At 39.3% G+C, this 22,181-nt stretch overlaps 1 protein-coding gene across 3 annotated transcripts in view; it reads left to right on the forward strand.

The window, feature by feature from the left end:
- Window positions 1-17,224, forward strand: part of whrna (whirlin a) — a 190,018-nt gene extending 172,794 nt beyond the window's left edge. For 2 of the 3 annotated variants that reach the window (XM_084934724.1, XM_084934725.1), the window contains 5 exons: window positions 1,454-1,528; window positions 3,732-4,317; window positions 5,792-5,961; window positions 10,992-11,114; window positions 16,329-17,224. In XM_084934724.1, coding sequence (XP_084790850.1) covers window positions 1,454-1,528; window positions 3,732-4,317; window positions 5,792-5,961; window positions 10,992-11,114; window positions 16,329-16,511 — 1,137 coding nt within the window. In that variant the 3' untranslated portion in view covers window positions 16,512-17,224. Of the gene's footprint in view, window positions 1-1,453; window positions 1,529-3,731; window positions 4,318-5,791; window positions 5,962-6,950; window positions 7,388-10,991; window positions 11,115-16,328 lie in introns of those variants that run through there. The other variant, XR_014800755.1, reaches the window with a different exon arrangement.
- Window positions 17,225-22,181: the final 4,957 nt, after the last annotated feature.

A 22,181-nucleotide genomic window follows, 5' to 3' on the forward strand; every position in this document is an offset into this window, starting at 1 on the left:
TGTAGATCTCACTTTCTTTTGCCTTACTTCAGCGGTCCCCAACCCCCGGGCCTCGGACCGGTACCGGTCCGTGAGTCGTTTGGTACCGGGCCGCGAGAGTTGAGGCTCAGGATGTGAAATGTATGGTTTTCAGGGTTTTTATCGTTTTTATTGTTAACTCGGTTTTCCTTGGTCTTTTCACGTGTGTTATGAATAAATCTTCTTTTTTTCGGTACCTGTACTAGTTTTATTTTGTTGTATTTATCCGCGACACCTTAAAGGCCGGTCCGTGAAAATATTGTCGGGCATGAACCGGTCCGTCGCGCAAAAAAGGTTGGGGACCGCTGCCTTACTTCACTTAGGCTGAAATCAGACTACTAGTCTTTTGCCTGTTAAACATATTGTTTTATAGTGTCACATTTCTCAACGCCATTGATACTTTTGCTGTCACAGTATTATGAAATTGACCATTACATCACTATTGATCCGGGAGCAGTGTGTAGCCTTTCAGTGTAATGTAATGAAAAGGCAAGATTTTAAGACTGAGATTGCGTGTAGTACCAATATTGGCTCGCAGTTTGTCAAGAGGGAAGAGATGATCCGGAATATCAACATTTAAAGCCGTGAGTTGCAGACATCACACCAACACGAATGGTATAACTTGCATAACTGCTTAGGTTTTAAAACTGGAGAATCAGCAGTCTTCCCAGGCGACAAACATCTCAGTATTTCCTGCATTTGTACCTTATGTAATGTTTCTGCTGTGGATTGTAACTGTGGCTAAGCATAATCATACAAACTGTACATACAAATGCAGCAGGCTCTGACTGCTTACAGTGTAAAATTGCATCTCTCCGCGTAGAAAGTCGATTGACTCTTATGATAAATAAATTGGCTGTAAGTGCTCCACATGCGGCAAGGAGGGGTAATTAAGCCAAATTGATGGGGCTTTTGTTTTGGTTTAGTGTCAGAGTTAAATGAAGGGCAGCAATTCTGAACTCAGTTCCTCTGCTCTGGAATCGCTCACAGATCTGCTGCAAATTACCTCCTCTCTACCACGCCAGTGGGACTGAGCCTGCAAATCCTGCTTTGAACTGAGCTGATGGTTCTTTATCGATTTCGCAGCATGTGTGTTTTGCTTATGAAAGAAGACATTATGCAGTGAGTGTGGTTGTGTATGTGCGTGTCCTATTTGCTTGCCATCCTCTGAGACTGGCAAGCAAATGCGAACAGAAATGACATCTTTTCCTTTTCTAGGAGATGAGGAACATTCGCCAAACCCAGTTCGGCTTTGTTTTGGGATAAATAGACATCTGTGTTTAACATCTGTTCAGAAGCTTTCTCACTTTCACTTGAATCAAACTCAAACACCCCTTGTTTCTGTCTTTGGTCTCCGTTTTCACCATCCCATTCTTTCTCTTTCACCTTTCCATCTTCCGATCCTCTTCCTCTGCTTCTGTCCTGCTTTTCCCAGAATGACAGCGTTGTGGAGAGTAATGAGGAGGATCCCCCAGAGAGCCTGAACATGCTGCTGACCGACATCTCTCTGGTGAGCTTGGCAGACAGGCAGGCATAGCCCCTGCTTTAGCCTGATAAAGATGGATACTGCACAAGGGAGCAGTGAGTAGGGGTGGGAGAAAAACAGGTAGAAAAAGATGTGTGTTTGTGTGTGGAGGCTGGATAGAGATGCTTTAGACATGGTGACCTGCAGGGTTTGTATTTTATACTGATGATAAGTGTTTGCACTTCACGAAAACAAAAAGAAACAGAGGTAGAGCTTTGTAAAAGTAAGAGCGTGTGCACACTCTGTCCTTTTTTTGTTGTAGTGTAGAAAGAAGAGATTAGACTCAGCACTTTGTGCCATTTGTCCAATTCGCTCCCTACCTGAGCTAGCCATGTTGTTGCGCTATTGTGTTAAAAAAGATACCATGGCAACCCCAGTTTCCAAAGTTATAGACATATCAGGGGGCTCGTTTGTTTATTGTCTGCAGAAGGATAAAAGAGTGAGGTTAAGGAGAAAGCTTTCAGCCTGCTATCACCCAAGGCTACCTGCTGCTCAAATCATACCTTTTGTTTTTTTAAACCATTTTTTTTACACCCATTTTATGTCTCGCTCCACATGCTGGCAAAGCACTCGTGTCACACAGTGTTGTTCATTCCACTGTTGAGTTTTTGTTTGAGCACTCTTACCTGTAAACCCAGGATCCCAGCAGCATCAAACCACCAAGTTAAATGACTTCAATTCAACAAGAATTGGTGGTGAAGCTGGTGGGAGTTGTTGATTGTGTGTCTAATATGTGAATGCAAGGGAGTGAGTGAAAAAAAATTATGTGAATGACAAGAAAACAATATGAACTCATCTTAAAGGGGACCTATTATGTTCTGTTCTGTTCAGTGATGGACTCCACTAGAAGCCGTTAAACCAAAATCTATCTACTGTCTGAAGTAAAGTGTGTAGATCCTGCCCCTTTAAGTTTACTCTTGCTTTAAATGCACCTTTCTCTGATTGGTTGCCCCTCGCCTGGTTTCTGCAAACAGGACACAGTACTTGTGAGCACCTGTTCCTGTTCCTGGCGAGAGAACTCTCAGCATTGCCCAAGAATCAAGGGAGAGCATTCAAAAACAATCTTTAAAACTACAAAAAAATATATGTCTTTTTTTTTCACACTAAAATTTGTACTTTGATGTATGCACTGAGTGTTACTAATATATCAGAATGAAGGATACATGAGTAAAATTATAGGTGCTTAGAAATCAATGTGTGGTTGTCGTTAACTGCTTTCAAATCATAAAAGCAGGTTGCAAAAGTGATGAGAATTATAACAGTTTAGCAAAATTGAAAATGCTCATTAGTTTCACTGAAACTGTATACATTAAAGCCATTAAAAAACTATGTTGGGGGAAAAAGTAATTGGAAACTGAGCTTTTAGGACTAAAGCATGCAGCCTTGTGCCACTGGGTTTATTTCTACATATGCTAACCTCATCGTCTGGCCATGTTTTTAAGGTGAAAAAAATATATAAGGAAGGATAATAATTTTGGATACATCTTGTTTAACTGCTATTATAACTTTGTTCTCACAGTTTGTGAGTTTCCCAAGCAACTTATCAGAATAAATATGGATTGAAAATTTAATCTAATTTACCAAAAGCTTTACCAATTTCCTCCAGGGGGGAGAGGGAAAATTACATTTTAACAACACTGAAAAAAGCCCAAAATATGATAATCCAATAAATATTTTGGCAGTCTGCAAGACACTGTGCAGGAGTTATGCATAGTTGGTTCAACAAAGGGTTTGTTTTGTTTTTTTTAAAGGGACCTTCCAATCATTCAGGTGTGTAGTGAATTTTTTCGATAAGTAGAAAAAGAAAGTCCATTTCAGCAGTCTCAAACTCCTGACAAAGAAAAACAAAATTACATATAATATCACCATAAAACTAAATATAGGTACACTGACCGACCCAGCATATTATAGACTTACACATAAACAGATCATAAAAATTCTTCTGTCAAATCGTCTAAAAAACTAATTTCAAAATATTAGCGCACGACCCATTTGACAGTGTCGCTGCATCCTCTGGTGTTTAATGATTACAGACAAAAGTTGAACCTTTCCAGAGGCAGAACTGATCTTTGCTTTGCGAGTTTCAGCTCCATCAATCACATGGTTACATTTTTAATCACAGCACATTATGCTACAATATTTTGTTACACCCCTAATCAATGATGATGAATATATCCTCTCACTTCAGGATGATGTTCAGTCTGCCACAGCTGAGTCCCCTCCCTCCTTCAAGCCTCCGCCCCCACCAGGGGTGCAGAGGGGCCCAAGTAGAAGAGATCCGCTCAACAAGTGCCCCTCTTCCGAATCCTCACACTCAGGCTTGTACTTTACAGCCACAGCCTCTAAGAACCACGGCAACGAGCCAGGACACGCTCCTGCCTCACCCTCTTTACACCACAAACGAGAACGCCAGAGGGACCCGTCTCAAGAATACGCAGCTATCAGAAAGAGAGAGCCCTCTGCATTGGCCAAGAAACAGAAAATAACATCCGCTCAGTTGTCCACAGTCACTCAGCACAACATTGGCCCTTTCCCCAGGGTGCAGTCGCCCAGCAGAGGCACTAAACCCGCTGCCCCGTCCCCTTCACCTCCGCCTCCTCCTCCACTCCCTGCCCCTCCTCCGCCCCCTTCTCTGTCCCTTAAGGCAGCGTCCAAGACCAAATCCTCCCCCACCTCCTCTCCTGGGTCTAAACAGCAGTTTGTTACAGTGGAGGTTCACAGGCCCAACGCAGAACCTGATGTCAATGAGGTGCGGCCACTTCCCCAAGCTCGAGGTATGAAATACAGAGCTACAGATCTGATATGTTGAAAATCGTGCGCTGTATAGAAAAGATGGGTAACAGCCCAAATGACCTTTATGTTTGGTCCCATTTTAAAGTCAAATGTTTCACTGTCTCCATTATGGTGTTTTTGAGAGCTAGATCCGAATGAGAAACCAATGCACACATGAAGAAAACAAAGGTACATGTGAAGAGTATGAAGAGTAAAAATACAAATTCTAAAAATTTGCTGTTCCAACTGACCTTATGTTAGATGCAAATCTAAAAATGATCCTCAAAGCTTTTCAAAAGTTTTTACTTTGCCTTTTAATATGAGGAAGTTTTTTTTTCTAGCTGAGGGGTTTGATATCATTTGTTTTACCCAGTCATATTTAGCTTTTTGGTTGAAGACCGTAATTTACTAAAATAAACATTTCGTCTTTAGTCTGAATTTAAACTGGCATTTGAGACTATACCTTCATTGAAAAAGTGTTTACTCAGGTCACAGGGAAACGCATCCAAAGCAGTTACCCCCTGCTGACCATTAGGAAGAATGCAGGTTTAAAGCCTCTCAATTTTCAGACCTGAAAGTTAGAGCCGTCTCTTATATACCAAATGAACCAAACAATGAAATAAATCGAGGATGAAGTTTGTTTGTTTTTTAAAGAATTTGATACATATGGTTACAGATTTGTTTTAAAATTAATCTGTTAATAATTCAATTTAAGTGACTGGGTATTTATCTATAAAATATTCAAAAATAAAATGAAAAATTATTTGCACGAATTAATCTGTTCCAATACATGGAGCTGATAATTTAAGCACTACAGACAAACTCAAATTAAAAGATTGTGCTTTGCATTTAGGGATAATATTTAATGTCTTGGGATTTCCTAACCCTGTGTGATCTAATCTAACATCTATGAATTAAACGACTGATGCATCATTCACATGGGCAGTTTGCTGCAATTGTAATCCTTTCAGTCAGTGGGATCCTGGTCAGCAGGTTATGAAACTGTGCTTTGGATACAGAATTGACAGAATTAAACGTGCTGAAGTTTGAACACATTTACTGATACTGTTCAAATTCTCAGATTTGCTAATTATTATTAAATATGCAGTGTCAGATATAAAGGAGGGTGAAAAATGTTCGGTGTATAATCTTTCTAAATATGTGTTTGCTTGGGCTTAATGAGCTTAATTGAGCAAATACCCAGAAGATTGGAAATTACTCATACTGTATGCAAACATCACTAATCTAAACAAGCTTTTAATTTGGCATCAAATAAGATAATTTTCCAAAAGACATCAAAAAATAGGAGTTTTTTTTTGCTTAATAACATCTTTACCTAAAAAACTTTCCTTTATTTGATACCATGTTCTACTTCAGTGAGCTATATACACACTTTGAATTTTAATGGTTTAGAGGTCAAAAAAATGCATGCTATGTTTAGATTCCCTGACTTAATGTGTGCCTGCTTCCCCTCAGGTGGCACCCTGTCTCAGCTGTCAGACAGTGGCCAAACCCTCAGTGAGGACAGCGGGGTGGACATAGCTGAGTCAGGACACATCAGGAAAGAAAGTAGCTCCCATTCCTCACGCACACACCTCCCCCGAGACACCCAGGAGGGAGGCGGGGGGGACAACCCCTCCAAACCGGTGAGGGGGGTTCTTCAGTGCAGCTCAAAGCTAAACATGCATGGAAGATTGAATTAACGCTTAAACTTCAGGAAATTAGACATGTATAATTTAGCCATGAGTACTCTTGTATTTCTCTCTTTGTGAGGACCAGATTATGGTTTAAGAATGACATTCGTGAGTCGTTTTCACACTTGCACCTCAGACATTATCAAAGGTACATTCTCACTAGTGGAATTACTCTGTGCAGTTTGGTCAAGGTAAATCATGCAAGAGCAACTACTCATTATGCCGAGGAGCTAGAGGCAAATCCACCAGACTAGTACCTCCACTATTCATACATTGTCCTGATTAAACAACAGCTAATGTGTGATACAACTCCATGGGACAATTTCATTCTTCAAGCACCTCTATACTACAAAAGTGTTGCAACAGTCCTGTGCTGCTATTCATTTGTGAAAAAGGCTTTATTAAATGGCCACATTTAGAAATTAAAGGGCATTTTTGGACTTTTAAGGTCACATTTCAATATTAAATAACATTTCTCCAAGGTGGGGATGTTCTTGAACAACAGCTGTTTTGGAAATCTGAAAAATACCTTTTTTTAAACTGTGGGTCTTTTTTAGAAGCAGTTTTGAAAGCTATATCTTTGGTATTTTAAACTCAAGGGCATTTTTGGTAACCTTGTGGGAAAGTAAAGACATTTTTTTGAAAATAAATATGAAAAGTGGACAGATTTTCTTGGATCCTCACTTCATCAAAGGGCTCAGGTTCAGGGGAAATGGGTCAGAACTGTATTCGGTTTGTAGTTAAGGATTTATGTGTTAAGAAATGAATGTCCGTCCAAGGACAGAGTGGGTCCTCACAAGCAGAGAAGTACAAGTGTGTGTGTGTGTGTGTGTGTGTGTGCGTGTGTGTGTGTGTATGCACTTAATTGCTAATCCTCCTCGAGAGTCTGTTCTTAATCCTAACCTTGATCTTTTCTCTCCTCCCTCTGTTTGCTCATGCAGATTGTTTCCTTTGTCTCACTCATTTGTTTATTTCTTACCCATGTCATTCATCGAGTCACATGCTCCATCATTTGTTTAATCACTGACTGCGCTGTAGCCTAATGAAATTCACAAATCCCTCTCTGGTTCTTAATGATTGATGGAAGGAATAACAAGCAAGGATGGGAGTAGTCTGATTGTTTATGGAGAGAGAGCTGATAAATTCAGCATCCAAAGAGATTGTGTAACATAAAAAAAGCTGCTTTTTTACTACCAAGAAGCAAAAATGTTTTCTTCTGCTTGTTCCTGAGTGTCAGGCAAGTGGTTGCAGAAAAGAGTGGAGTTATGTGCTCATAAAATCTTGCCCTTAATAAACTTAAGGAAGGCATTTTTAAGTCTTCTCATCTTTATGTCAAACAAAAGACAGCAGAAAGCAGAACTGTGGGGCAGTTACCTGAGTAAGTATATAAGTATGGCTTGAATTCATTCAAGAAAATAGAGTAAACCACTGATCACGTAACTGGATATTTCTCTCTTGCCAGTTTTAAAATGCTGAAACATGTTTTTGTGGGTCTTCCGTTCATGTTCTAAGATAGATGAGTATCTGATGTTGTCCTGGGTAATAGCATTCACAACTTCCTTTCATTGGCACCAAGCAATAATATTCTCTGGGCTATTGAAGTATGTCAGTGGTGTAGGGAATTGTTTTGCTTAAGGTTTTCACTAAGAAGCTCTAGATTGTCATTGTCTCCAAGTTCCAGCATGCTACTGCATAAAAGAGAGAGTTGATTAATGGATGTCCCACATCCATCTCTTCCAAACCACATCCCTACTACACACTCCTTTATGTCAGAAAGGTCACTCATAGACTGATTTTCTTAATCCAAGAGTAAAACAAACAGGTTTTGATAAAGGTTTTGGAAAAAGACGTGTTGGATCCAAAATATGAGACGGACAAAAGGAACAAAGTGAGAGATAGAATGTCAAGCATTTAAAGGGCTAGATATTTTACTCTGGAGGTGATGTAGCCCTCACTTACGCAAGGCTAAAATGAGTATGGATGATTATATAAGCATATCTCTTAGTCCTCAGTCACACAGGCCTGTAAGCAACCCTTTGGCCACCTGTTTTAGCTGGTCTTCGGTCAAATCTGTACTACCTGACTGGTTGGCAAGTGGTTGCTGGAGATTGCTAACTGGTGCTGTGTGAAATCCAAAAGGAAACATCCTTGTGATTGTGTTGGTTGCCTGCAAACATTTGTTTGCATGAAAGAAGCCAACATGCCTGCAGACACTCGTATAATCCAAATCAGAAATGGAGCACATTGACCTCCAAAGTAAAATGTATGCCTTACTGCTGAAACCAACACATTTCAAAAGGCACAACTTTTACTTTAAAGCCTACTGATGTTCATTTCCAGTTTGTACTGCACTCTTCACAGTTTCACTTTTTCTTAGCAAGCAGTTGGTGAGTGTTTGCAGACAATGCAGGACCTTCAGTGCAAATTACAGGCAACAATAAGGATCTGCTAGCAACCCAAAGGAATTGTAAGGAGGTTTTGAATCCACCATCACAAACCAGTTTGCAACCAATTTCACCTTGCAACAGCAACATCCATCTACCAGTCACTAACCAGTCAGGGATTACTCATTTTTCCCTAGCGACTGATGGTTTCCAAGGAGTTACTGACTGGTTTCAAGGTTTTTGTGACTTGGGCTTTTGTAGCCAATTTCACATCAACTGCCAGCAGCTAATTGGGGAACACTCACTTTTCCTTAGTGACCAATTGCCAGTTCATTGCCAGGAATATGTATGGCACTATACAAGCCTCCTAAAAACAAGCTCAGGAGAAAAATAGTAACTCCATGTAGCAGTGGAGTGTGGTTTAGAGACTGCAGGTGGAGTATTGCCCAGTAAGTTGATGCAGTTACAAATGGTAACTGATTAGTATCTTACTTATTCTGCAGTTGGATGCTGGAACTTGGCGTTTGAGACAAAGGAATCACAGCGGACAGAAGTCTGTGTTCCTGTGTTATTGTAGTGAAGTTGAGTGGACTTTACCCACCGGGTAAGTGTCATTGCACAGAGTGTGTTTGGCAGATCTGAATAGAAGTTTGGTGATGGCATGAACTAGTCTCTGCCTCTTCTGTGTGCTGAGGGGAACTCATTAGTCGGTGAGGCTATAGTAGCTGAGAGGTTACACTCCTGTATGCAGGTATTTACTGCCACTCCAATATAAGTATGCACACACAAATTTAACAAATGTTTGTGAAGCTTAACAGGCAAGGGAACAAAGCAGCCACAACACCCATGAGAATTTCTGCTTATTGAGAGCTTTGGCTATACATGCTGTCACAGGGAACACACTTGAATTCTGAATTCTGATTGTCAAATTCAACTCAAACCTTTTGACAGTTTGGGGGCGGAAACCAAGGGAGTAATTGAGCCTCTTATGAGCCATCACAAGGCACTGACACGCACATCTCAGTGACTGACGGCTTCGGTTAACTGTGTTAAACTAAGTTATACTGTGGCAGCAGTGTGGGAGTCATTTTAAGTTGTAAATTATAAACAGTTCCTTTTGAATGTACTGACAACTATCACGGGTGGTTCAGAAGAAATCTAAGAAATGGGCGGTTGTTCTGGCAAGTTCTGAAGTCCCTACTCAGCCATTTTGCATGAGTCTATTTATAGTATAATATCTAATAATCTAATGTTCTACTGTCTAATAGCCATGATTATAAATATATTAGCAACTGTAGCTGTTAAACCACAGCCAGTACAACCCATCAGGGCCTTGTAAGGCTATACTGGTGTTTTTATAAGTTATGTTTGACTTTATGACTTTCTGTGTCGTTTCTGGGATGCTTAGGACTCATATTGCACTGCTGGAAATAGTTTATTTTGATGCATATGCTATTTTTTTTTTTGCAAATTTGCATTATAATACTTATTTTCGTTTTTCCTGCAGTATGTAAAAATTGGTGAATTTCAAAAATAAAACTATGAAGACACTCAAAATAAATTTCCTGTGGTGGGAAACTATTTTGTGCAACTTTTTTGTGTTTACAGTTTTGAGGGATAAGCCTCTTAAATTTCTCTAACTAGAAATATATGTTAAAAAAACAAAACGATTTTCAATTTTTTTGTAGTTTATTGCACTTTTTTGCAATTTATGTAATTACTATGCACTTAATGCATACATATTATTACAATTTGGGCTATAATGGTTGTATTGGTGTACAGCAACTTGAAATGCTCCCAAAAATGGCTCTACAACATGTAAAAATATAATATAAGCTCTGGCGGACTTGGTTCTATGGTAGGTCTTAAAGGGTTAATAACGTAACCCTTTCCTTACTACTAAAAAAAAACGAGCTGTTGTAGTTTTTATTTTAGTTCTTGGCAGAAAGTGTAGCTTGTTAAACCTTTGTTTTATTTCTGATTCAACCTCTCTGTCTCCTTTTTTTTTTTTCTTAAAGCACTTTTATTGTTGATTCCTTGGATCCTCTGGGAGTTTATCAGGGATCCAGGCCCAAGATCTCTTATAACAGAAATAATGGTTCGGTTAACAGGTTTTCAGGATGTCTGAAGTATTCAGTAATCCAGTGATTGTTGTAGTACACCCAAGCCCAAAGCACATTGGAACTTTTAATAGTTAATGTTTTTTAAATTATACATGTTATACAAGTTAACCACTACACTGAATCCCTTTAACTCACACTGATCTTGAAACCTGGACATAAAAACCCAAAAACATGTTTCAGATTCATTTATAAAGGAAATAAACACCTATAAATGGAAGGAAACTGTACAAGACCCAGCATAAACATGACTCTGACTTGTGAAGGTGTTAAATTGATTGCTCACTCAGAATAAACAAGGGAAACCATTAGGAAGGTCTATGCTCATTGTTGCTCCATTAAAATAGCCAAACATACAGTATAGTACAGTGTAATTTATGCAAATTGCAACAAATCGAAGGCAGATTATCTTATAAAGTTATGAATGTATTTATAAATATGCCTTTCATTTCGTGTTCCTCACTCTGCCTTATTTCAGCCAGGGCTTTTGGAGCCTACCGCTACACTAGTGAGGGTGGCAAAGACTGCCAGCACCCTGGGTATTGCCATTGAAGGTGGAGCCAACACTCGCCAGCCGCTGCCACGAATTGTGACAATACAGGTAAGTCAGGAAGAACATAAAATAACATTGAAAGTTGGACCTCTTATGCTCATTTCCAGTGTATCACTAGTAGAGTAGCTTTCCATGTTTAACAATTCAAAATAATGCATATTTATCTTAAACTGGACCTCACTTACTTATACCGATTGGTTATGATTTTTGTGCCTGTAAAACAAAATTCATAGTTTGAGGAGCCAGCAAAGGTTGCTTGGTTATCTGACTAGGATGCCTCCTGGGTGCCTCCAGGGCAAAGTGTTCTGACCATATCCAATCGAGAGGAGGCCACGTGGTAAGTCAAGGACACACTGGAAAGATTATGTCTCTCAGCTAGCCTAGGAACAGCTAAGGGGTTGATAGATGGATATTTGATGTACACAGTGCTGTCACTCCAATACGTTTTCCACCTGAATGGAGGAACCATATATATGTGGGACTTCTGGACTCACAACCAGAGCTTCAGTGAGATGACCATATTAGGCTATCCCCTCATATACTGAACCAAGAGTAGAATAATCTTTAATATGCGTTTAAAATGAACAGTCACCATAATAACACTGCTAAATTCAGTTCTCTGCTTACTCTGCTAACATGCAGTATTTTCATGAGTATTGTCCTTGCGTGGTTGAGCTGTGTTTTCTTTATCCTTGAAACACTTTGGATTTTCTGTAATAGTGCCACGTGCACACCTTCCAGCTGGAATCTTGTGTTCTTTAAGGCTTCATAAGGATTCACACAGCAGCTGAACTCACACTGAGATTTCTGCTAATTTTGTCGTCATTGGGGCTCTACAGAGATGATTACAACATTAATGGCCTACATGTATAAGCCCTAGCTGCCTGGAGATTTTGGTAATTACTTTGTCGGGATGAGGCACTTGGTATTGTGTGTGCGTGCGTGCGTGCGTGTGTGTGTGTGTGTGTGTGTGTGTGTGTGTGTGTGTGTGTGTGTGTGTGTGTGTGTTAAAGGGTAAAGGCAAAGGGCAGAAACAGCAAATTACACAGCACCTTTTTATCTAAAAGGTAGAAGTCATCGGCTCATTTCAGATATTTAATGTTCAGTTTAATGCTGCGGCTAATTAGAGTTGCAATTATATTTCCCGCAAAGACTTTTTCATTCATAGCATATCTGTCATATTTAAAAATACTCAAAATTCTGAGCTCCCAGCTATGCGGAGTGACAGAAAAATTCTGAAAGCTTTGCTTGAAATGGCAGGTTAGTCACCTCTAAAGAAAGGTATTACTTGTGGCTGTGAATGCATATATCTGTCTGCCATGATAATTTGCAAGCCAACAAATCTTGCTCTAGTTCAGGACTATATGCAACGCTAATCATTTTCTAAACACAGACAATGAGACAGTTACAATTTTAATATCAGTGCTAGGAGTAGCTACAGACTCCAGTCTACTCTCCAGTCAAAGCTGTCTCTCAGCCTCCCACTCCACAGAGGTGGTGATTGAAATAAAAAAAGGTGGCTGATTGCAAAGGAAGGGATAAAAGGATTGGAAATCAGCACATTCAAAATCAAATAGCAGACTGGAAGAAAGGACAGCAAGTGTGAGTAAAGGACACAAAAAAGTGAGAGCAGTGTTAATAAGGAGAAGAAGGATGAGGAGGATTTGTACAGATGATAAACTGGAGGTTTGGTGGGTAGATCCTGTATTTGGGTATTTGTGTGGGTGTTTCAAAAGTGATTGTTAGGAGGGTTGCAAAGGGATTTGAAGCACTAGTAGCTGTGCTAGTGCTACAAATCTCCCAGACAAGTATTCTCTACCCTTCAAATGTCTTATGTTCCTTTTTTGTGTTTTCCTCAAAGAAGAACAAAGTTTTGTTTCACATTCATCTCTTTGGTTATTGTACAATCCTCAATAGAAGTTTCATGTTCATTCATTCAGTGAGAGAAAAAAAGACACCAGGTCCTTAATAAACAGGAAAATCTCAGATAGCACTTGTTTTGCTTGAATGGATTTTTCTGCATCATGCATCATCGGGCGTTGTGTTGGTCCATCGTAGGCTCCTGAAGCTCAGCTTATCAGGAGAGCTCTCGTATTAAAGAGATAAACAGTACAAGTCTTATTTTTTATGCATTTTTGCTTAGCTCAAATATTAAACTAAGCTTTCGAAAGGAATGAGCAAGTGGTGTCTTATCACTGCAGCTGTTTTGTACTTTCATTCAGCTGCCACTCTGATATGCAAGCCAGCAGGCCTCCCTTCAGCCCCGGATGGTCTGTGATATCAAAGGTTTCATAAGCACAGAGAGCAAGGAAGTTCAACAAAGATGCAACCACTCAAAAGGTTTGACCCCAAACTATTTCTTTTTAACCTCAGACACTTCTCCAAGAGAGTAATAAACGTGAAAAAGTACCTCACTGCAGTGGCTAATAGCAAAGGAAGTAGGTGCTTTTTCTTGCATGGGGAGCCCCAGTGGAGCCATTGGACACAAGATTAGAGCTCATTTCATGAGAGAAGTTTAACTCAGCTAAAGATAAGTTAAATTATTCATGCAAATCAATTTTTAAAATCAAGTCGAAGTTATTTCTGAGACTCTAATTAGCACATTTTCAGCACAGTGGTTCACTGAGGTTATTACCTTTAAGACAAAACCACAAGCTTTATGATACCATTGCTACATCCCTGAACAATAATGCTATATAGCTTCACAGTTATTTACAGACATTAATAATAAGGCAGCCTTAAGGTCACTTGTAACAAAAGAGAAAGGAGACTTTCCACATGCTCAGGTTTCAAGGTGGAAAAGAAGGCTGTGAAAAGTTTGCTCTGTCACCCGGGGAATGCTAACTCGATGTTATTAGGCCCTTGAGCAAGGCACACAACCTCAGTACTTCTCACAGTCAGGACCAAGCATCAGAATGATAAACTTGCTCTGGAAATAAAAAAAAAAAAAATGTTTTTAGCTTTCCACTTGGCATCCACCTCACCCAGGGGAAAAATGCAGGCATCACATCAGAGCAGGTACCCTGTACAATGCACACTCTCTGCAGTATTGAAAGTAAACACTGTGGAGTCATAATACGGCAAACCACTGGCTTATGTGTTTCGTATCTCTCTGGGCACCGGGGCTGTCATCTTAGGTCACTTCAATCACAAATACAGAGGATGAAGTGACGACAAAAACACTGCTGCTGGCTGGCCTTTCCACTTGTTATCAGTCCCCATCACTGCTCATTGAAGCGACAGCTCTTTATCACAGCCATCTTCACATTATGATGAGCAAGTGCTCCCCTAACACTGAGTAATTGTTGTAGCTTAAATAACCAACATGATGATGCAGCCCTTGTCTGGAAAGAAATATTGATGTTTTTAGCTCTCATAGTCACATATAATGAGGTCACCTAGCAGGGTCACAGGAAGAAAGACATAAAACTGGTGTTTTTTTGTTGTTTTTCTTTAAGAAGAAAACTATTTTCAAAATGCATCCTGTTATGTTTGGCTTTAAAGAATTATTTTTGGATTTTGATGCCCTTAACATCAAAGCTCTGCAATCATTTTGTTATAGTGAGGTAATAAGCTGGTGACAAAAACGGTAATCATGTACAGCAGAACAGTCTTTACCTAAACTCAGATAAAGTGAATAACAGCACTCCCTGACTGCACCAGCCTCTCCAACAATTCATAATGTAGAAGCTCCTCAGAAAGTCCAAGGCATCTGACATCTGACATCTGAACTCCTATTTTAATCAAACACCTGCAAAATGAACAAGTTTCATCAGTGGTCCCAAACAATCCATTGACAGTATCCCAGTGATAGATACCACATATCCTGAGTCCATTTGCCAGCAAGCTGAGGTGTGTTAGCTGGCACAAGATGAAGCTACACAGTATTAGACAGGTCGTTCTAATATTCTGGCTATCAAATATGTAAAAGAGTAGAAATGTGTCAAAAACAGAAAATAATAGCCAGGAATGCAATGAAGCAAAGCTATTTAGTATAGTGGTGAAATAATTTCATAATAATGTGGATACATACTAACAATTATATTAATGTGTGAAGCTGGATTTGGTTATAAATAAAAAAAATGTAAAAAATTATGAAGGTATAAATTTATAAACTGAATATTATAATTATGCCCTTTATCCTCTCATATTCCAAACTTATCTGTTGTTAAAACCAAGCTACTATTACTTTATTACTAGACTGAGATTCTTGAGTGCACCTAATAGCTGACTGCATGACACTGGAAGCTGATATTTTTTTGACAAAACATGCACTAAACAGTTACAGGGACAGTTTGTAGAGACAATAGATCATAAAACAAAGACCATGAAATCATGTCATGTCTTGTGCATGCAGAGTGTTTTATACATTTGTATTAATATTTTTATAATATTTTCAACTTTTTTTGATAGAAAAACATCTTAATGCCTGTATTTTATATGATTGGGTGTGTTTATGCTGATTAAATACTTTTTTTCATATTTATGCTGCCTTATTTACATTTTATTTGGTACCGAAACTTTATTTAAATGACTTTGGCGTAAGTGAACGACAGTAATTATCATCAACTCTAGGAAGCTTTTTAAACCTGGTAAAGTAAGTGGTAAAGTAATCCTGTTTGGCAGGTTAGAAACAAATATATTCTGGCTGGCTGAAAAGTAAAGCCAGTTTAAATCACTTTCATAAACTCTGACCATATAACAAGCAAATAAATGTTGCTTTTTGGAATAGACTTGAATCTGAAGCTTTTGTGTGGCTTAATTATCTAAAATAATGCCTTTTCTATTCATATTTATTAAATATTTTACATATATAACCTCATGTATAATTTGACTTGACTTATTATTAGTCATTATGGAGATTTAAAGGCCAATTTCAAGATTATGTCTCTGTCATTCTTTTTTTTAGAAGTTAAAATTCATATAAATAACACTTTCAGACTGCAAGGCTTGTCCAAGGCTGCCAATTCTGCATTTGCTGGCAAATATCATTCACCAAAATATTATCCAGGAGGAAAAAGAAGAGTATTCACAGTGCAGGTCCAGAAAATTCAGAGACAAAAATTTAACAAATTTATTCATGAATTTTATTTTACCATTATTACCTTAGAGGAATTTCTGTTCTCCTTGACTCTTTTAAGAACAAATATATTAGTACAAGTGTTTCCCACAAGAGGCCGATTTATTTTGGATGTAATCATGGCGGGTTTTAAATAAGATCTCCCTAAAATTCCCCTCTCTTTCTCTGTCTGTTTCTCTCAGAGGGGTGGTTCAGCTCATAACTGCGGCCAGCTGAAGGTGGGACAGATTATACTGGAGGTAAACGGGGTTTCCCTGAGGGGCCGCGAGCACAGGGATGCAGCGCGCCTCATCGCCGAGGCCTTCAAGACCAAAGACAGAGACTACGTAGACTTCTTGGTGACTGAGTTCAATGTGGCACTATAGCTGAGTGGAAGAGGAGGGAGTACGATGACGAAGGTAGCACCAAGAGAAGAGGACTTCAAAGGAGTGATGATGCAGAAATATTCAAGTATTCTATTGATTTATATGGCACAACTCTTGGATAGACCTAAACAAACCACCAACTGATCTGAGCCCTTCTCCTTTCTCGGAAAACCCACTCTTGAATTTACAAGGCATTACTTTCACCGTGGACTTTGTCCAGGATTCTCCTCAACTTGTTACCTCCCCACTGTGAGACATTATGCGCTGCAGTGGAAAACCTGTACCTTTTGTGTTAAACCGTGTGGATTTCTGGAACTTCTCGTAACACTCCCATGTCTCATGCTAACTTTATTTTACTTACTTTCTGCTTTTAACTGAGACAACTGCACATCTAAGATAAACTGATTGCTTGGCTTTACAAGTTTGGATTTGTATATGGACAAATGTAGATACAGATGCATATATAATGTACACATAAAAGTACTCCTATAGAATTAAAAAAGAACCTGTAACCTCTGTCGCATCATCTATATAGCTAAATATATCTGAAATATGGTGATGATTTCAGGACAATACATGAATCCACAAGTTTTACCAGAATAACGGTGACCATCAGCAAAATACCATCCTTTCACAAAGAGGAAATGGGGTGGGGGGGGTTCTTGTCATACTGACAAAAATAGAAATAAAATACTGATATTTGTTTACTCCGACATGAACTCTGACTTTGCACTTACACACCTCTCTTTATATCTGTGTTTAAAACTCTGCCTTCACATTAGGACAGCCAAATTGGAAAATATTATCCATCCACAGTACGATATGCAAAAACGGGATTCTGCATCATATTCAAAACCTCTGTGGAGGACTTCTACTGTGTTCTATTATATCCAATATCATAATTTAATTGGTATGTTTTTCTCTCCTGAATTAGGTTATTATAGTGACTTGAGTGGAGCTCATAAATGCTACTTGTTAACCGGGTGAACAGTAGTAGCGTTTACTGCTCAGGGGCCAATAAAAATCACAAACAGCTGGTGTATCAGCCAAAACAACATTACTATCTAGAGCCGTCAGCCAATAATTAGACATTTTTTCATGATTGCACGATGGAAAAATGTTAGTTGTGATGTGTTTAGAGTCTGATATGACTCTAAACACATCACGATTATTTTTGGACATAACAGCAGCAGAGTTGGTTGCACTGCTGTAGGAGTGAGCCAAGGGCTCCGAGTGCCTGCTGCTTAACGTTTGATTACTCCCAACATTTAAAACTGATTTAATCTTAATTATTTTTAAATGCACTTTTTCATAGACCAATGACTGTGACAATTATGTTGTTTATCTTTGACTCCTTCACAATAAAAGTCGCTCTTTGTTTCACCTTTTTAATGGTGTTAGCATCTGAAAGAGAAAATGTTCACTTTGCCTTAGGAGTAATTTACATCAGCAAGATGGTCATTACTTAATATGAATATGAATCAAAGCCGCCCTACGGATTAACACAGCCTGTAAAATTGCAAATACATACTTTAGATTTTTAAACAAAGGTGTAAGATTCCAGCTTTAAAGACTATAGCGTTGCTACAGTTTATCTACACACTCATAAATCAGGCCTTACTTCTGCAAGTAACAAAATAAAAATACCTCATTATTGCATGTGTCTGTACATTACTTCAGTATTTATTTTCACGTTCTACTCTTTACCTTTTCGGAGCAGGGTTGTTACGTGAGGTTTAAGACATTTGAGGGGAGTATTTCCTGTCACTGTGCATCTTCAAACATCAAACTGCCTTGAACCTATTTGGGTTGAACAATAACATATAAATGGCAATCCATGTGGGGTATCCAGAGAGGCAATTCTGGTGCAGAGATCATCAGCATACACACAAACTGCACCACTAATTCACTCAGAGATGGAGAAAGATGGAGAAAAGACAGGATGGGAGAAGAAGAAAGAAATTATTATTATAAGGTGACATTTGATAGGCTGGAAATTTAAAATGTACATTTAATGTCCTTATTTATTTTAGAGTTGTTGTTTTATTAACAGATATACATGATTTGTTGCTCAGTTTATGTCTCTTTTTTTCATATTAGTGTAGTGTAGGGTAGTAGTTTACACATTTTCCTAACAGCAAAAGATCCCCATTTGATTCTGGGAGGAAACACCAATCCCTTGGGGGTAGCGTCAGGAAGCATCCTGCATCTGCCAGAAAGAAATCTGCCAAATCAAGCATGTAGAGCTACCCGCTGTGGCGACCCCTTGCCACAAATTGAGGTGTACAAACTTTTTGTTACTCAGAGGTTGCGTGAAAGGCAGTTTAGTGCAGGTTACAGTGGTTAGTTGAAATACTTTGTTCGTCTGTTGCAGAGTAGGCTGTGGTCTTCACGGTCAGTGTGAGGTTGAGATGAGTAGCAGATATCACATTAAATTTAAGTTGAATTGCACTTTCGTATTAGCTTTATTCTAATATAAAGGTGTGTATGAGATGGAAATCAGCCGTGATAGCTCATTGAGCTTTGGTTTATAACTTGTTGAAGGCAGTTGGCTAAATCCACGAGCAGCAGCCGCTGATCACAGCCTGTATACTAAATCTACTGGACCACACAATGGAAATGGTTGCTAAGTGACTCTTTTCCCCATGCTGCACCCACACCTGCTGAATCCCACTTTAACTCTAGACTATACAAATTTTTCTGTTTATGTGCAGAAACAGTCACCTATCTACATTTGTTAGTTTGTAGTACTGTAGCTACTTTTTTAAAATTCCCATTACTTTTGTCTCCTTTGTCTATATCGCAGAATTAGAATAGAATAGAAGCCAGAATGAAGTTTGCCTTTCCTTGTTTTGTTTTAATAACGAGCTTCAGCTTTTCCACTTTTACTTGAGTAAAAAAGTTGAATCAGTACTTCAGCTTTTACCAGAGTACCTTTTAACACAAGGATCTGTACTTGTGACAAATGTGTGCACCTTTGCCATCTCTGCCTGCAAAAGGATTCTGGAGCTCCCCGTTTATGTTCCCAAAACTCTGAATCAAAGATACGTTTTTCAGATTTGGCTAGCTTAGTGTGGAGGTATTCTCAAAGATCATGAAATCCCCTCTCGGATTGCTCAGTTTTTCTTCTGCTTCCCCCCCCCACTGAATAACAATTGATGATTTTATTTCATAATTTCAGAGTTATAATTATTTTCACCCAGGGGGGCCTTGCTGAAGCCATGGTCGGTGCAGTAATTATTCCCAAGGAGGGAGTAATGGGACATTTAGAGGACGACACTGCCAAAGATTTCTGTAACGCTCCTTTGCACTTGTGGTTGGATGCACAGTCACATTTTATCCATTTATAGAAAAGCAATTAGGAGATAAGCAATGACATAGAGTGAGAGACGGAGTGAGAGAGAATGACAATGAGGGAGTGACTGAAGTAACAAATGAGATGCACTTGTTGTTGTGGAGATGCTCTGCTTCCTCACAGGAAGAGTGCAAGCGTGGGGAGGATGTACAGCAAACATCCTGCATGTGTCACTCTAGAGACTCACATTAGGCTGCAGGTAGAAACTTGGAGTGATTACAGTAATTAATCCAAGTGCTCTGTGTGTGAACGTGTGATCGTTAAGCATTTTATGCAAGTGGTGTGTGTCTGCCTGCAGATACCGCATGAAATTATGGAAAAAAAGAACATTTTGAAAACAAAGAGACAGCAAATAAAGACACATGTAAGCGCCATCAAGGGAGCTGTTGGACGAGACACAAACAGGGGAGCCGGAGTCTGGTAGTCCGGGCTTTTTAGAAGAATGCCAACAGTGCAGCTCTGTGAGAAATGGCTATCAAAGATGCCTGATTCATTCTGGACACAAACTGAGAATAGAGAGCATTGTGTTCATGCTTTGATTTTACAACATATCCTTGTGTGACGGTAAAATGTCAACCTTCAATGAATCATCATAAAAAAAATATTTGTTTTAATCTCATATCTTCATCCACTATGTTTGTACTTGTAAATATGACACCAATATATATTATGGGGCAAAAAATAATAGGCTAAAGTCTGATTAAATTCTTGGACTGCCTGAAGATCCTTTTTTGTTGTGACAATAAAACTTCAAACATTAGCTGATCTCTATTTTTATGCTTTACCTATCTGTTTTTTTTAAAAGCCTTATTGGGATTAAAAATGCACTTTTCAAGAAGATTGGTCCTAAGAAAATCCACTAGATATAAAGCTATTTTTCCTCAGAACTCCTCAAGAAGCTACAGGGAGTGCAGAATTATTAGGCAAATGAGTATTTTGTCCACATCATCCTCTTCATGCATGTTGTCTTACTCCAAGCTGTATAGGCTCGAAAGCCTACTACCAATTAAGCATATTAGGTGATGTGCATCTCTGTAATGAGAAGGGGTGTGGTCTAATGACATCAACACCCTATATCAGGTGTGCATAATTATTAGGCAACTTCCTTTCCTTTGGCAAAATGGGTCAAAAGAAGGACTTGACAGGCTCAGAAAAGTCAAAAATAGTGAGATATCTTGCAGAGGGATGCAGCAGTCTCAAAATTGCAAAGCTTCTGAAGCGTGATCATCGAACAATCAAGCGTTTCATTCAAAATAGTCAACAGGGTCGCAAGAAGCGTGTGGAAAAACCAAGGCGCAAAATAACTGCCCATGAACTGAGAAAAGTCAAGCGTGCAGCTGCCAAGATGCCACTTGCCACCAGTTTGGCCATATTTCAGAGCTGCAACATCACTGGAGTGCCCAAAAGCACAAGGTGTGCAATACTCAGAGACATGGCCAAGGTAAGAAAGGCTGAAAGACGACCACCACTGAACAAGACACACAAGCTGAAACGTCAAGACTGGGCCAAGAAATATCTCAAGACTGTTTTTTCTAAGGTTTTATGGACTGATGAAATGAGAGTGAGTCTTGATGGGCCAGATGGATGGGCCCGTGGCTGGATTGGTAAAGGGCAGAGAGCTCCAGTCCGACTCAGACGCCAGCAAGGTGGAGGTGGAGTACTGGTTTGGGCTGGTATCATCAAAGATGAGCTTGTGGGGCCTTTTCGGGTTGAGGATGGAGTCAAGCTCAACTCCCAGTCCTACTGCCAGTTCCTGGAAGACACCTTCTTCAAGCAGTGGTACAGGAAGAAGTCTGCATCCTTCAAGAAAAACATGATTTTCATGCAGGACAATGCTCCATCACACGCGTCCAAGTACTCCACAGCGTGGCTGGCAAGAAAGGGTATAAAAGAAGAAAAACTAATGACATGGCCTCCTTGTTCACCTGATCTGAACCCCATTGAGAACCTGTGGTCCATCATCAAATGTGAGATTTACAAGGAGGGAAAACAGTACACCTCTCTGAACAGTGTCTGGGAGGCTGTGGTTGCTGCTGCACGCAATGTTGATGGTGAACAGATCAAAACACTGACAGAATCCATGGATGGCAGGCTTTTGAGTGTCCTTGCAAAGAAAGGTGGCTATATTGGTCGCTGATTTGTTTTTGTTTTGTTTTTGAATGTCAGAAATGTATATTTGTGAATGTGGAGATGTTATATTGGTTTCACTGGTAAAAATAAATCATTGAAATGGGTATATATTTGTTTTTTGTTGAGTTGCCTAATAATTATGCACAGTAATTGTCACCTGCACACACAGATATCCCCCTAAAATA

Source organism: Perissodus microlepis, chromosome 7 (assembly GCF_051167445.1).
Source record: "Perissodus microlepis isolate ML-2025 ecotype Zambia chromosome 7, ASM5116744v1, whole genome shotgun sequence".
NCBI lineage: Eukaryota > Metazoa > Chordata > Actinopteri > Cichliformes > Cichlidae > Perissodus > Perissodus microlepis.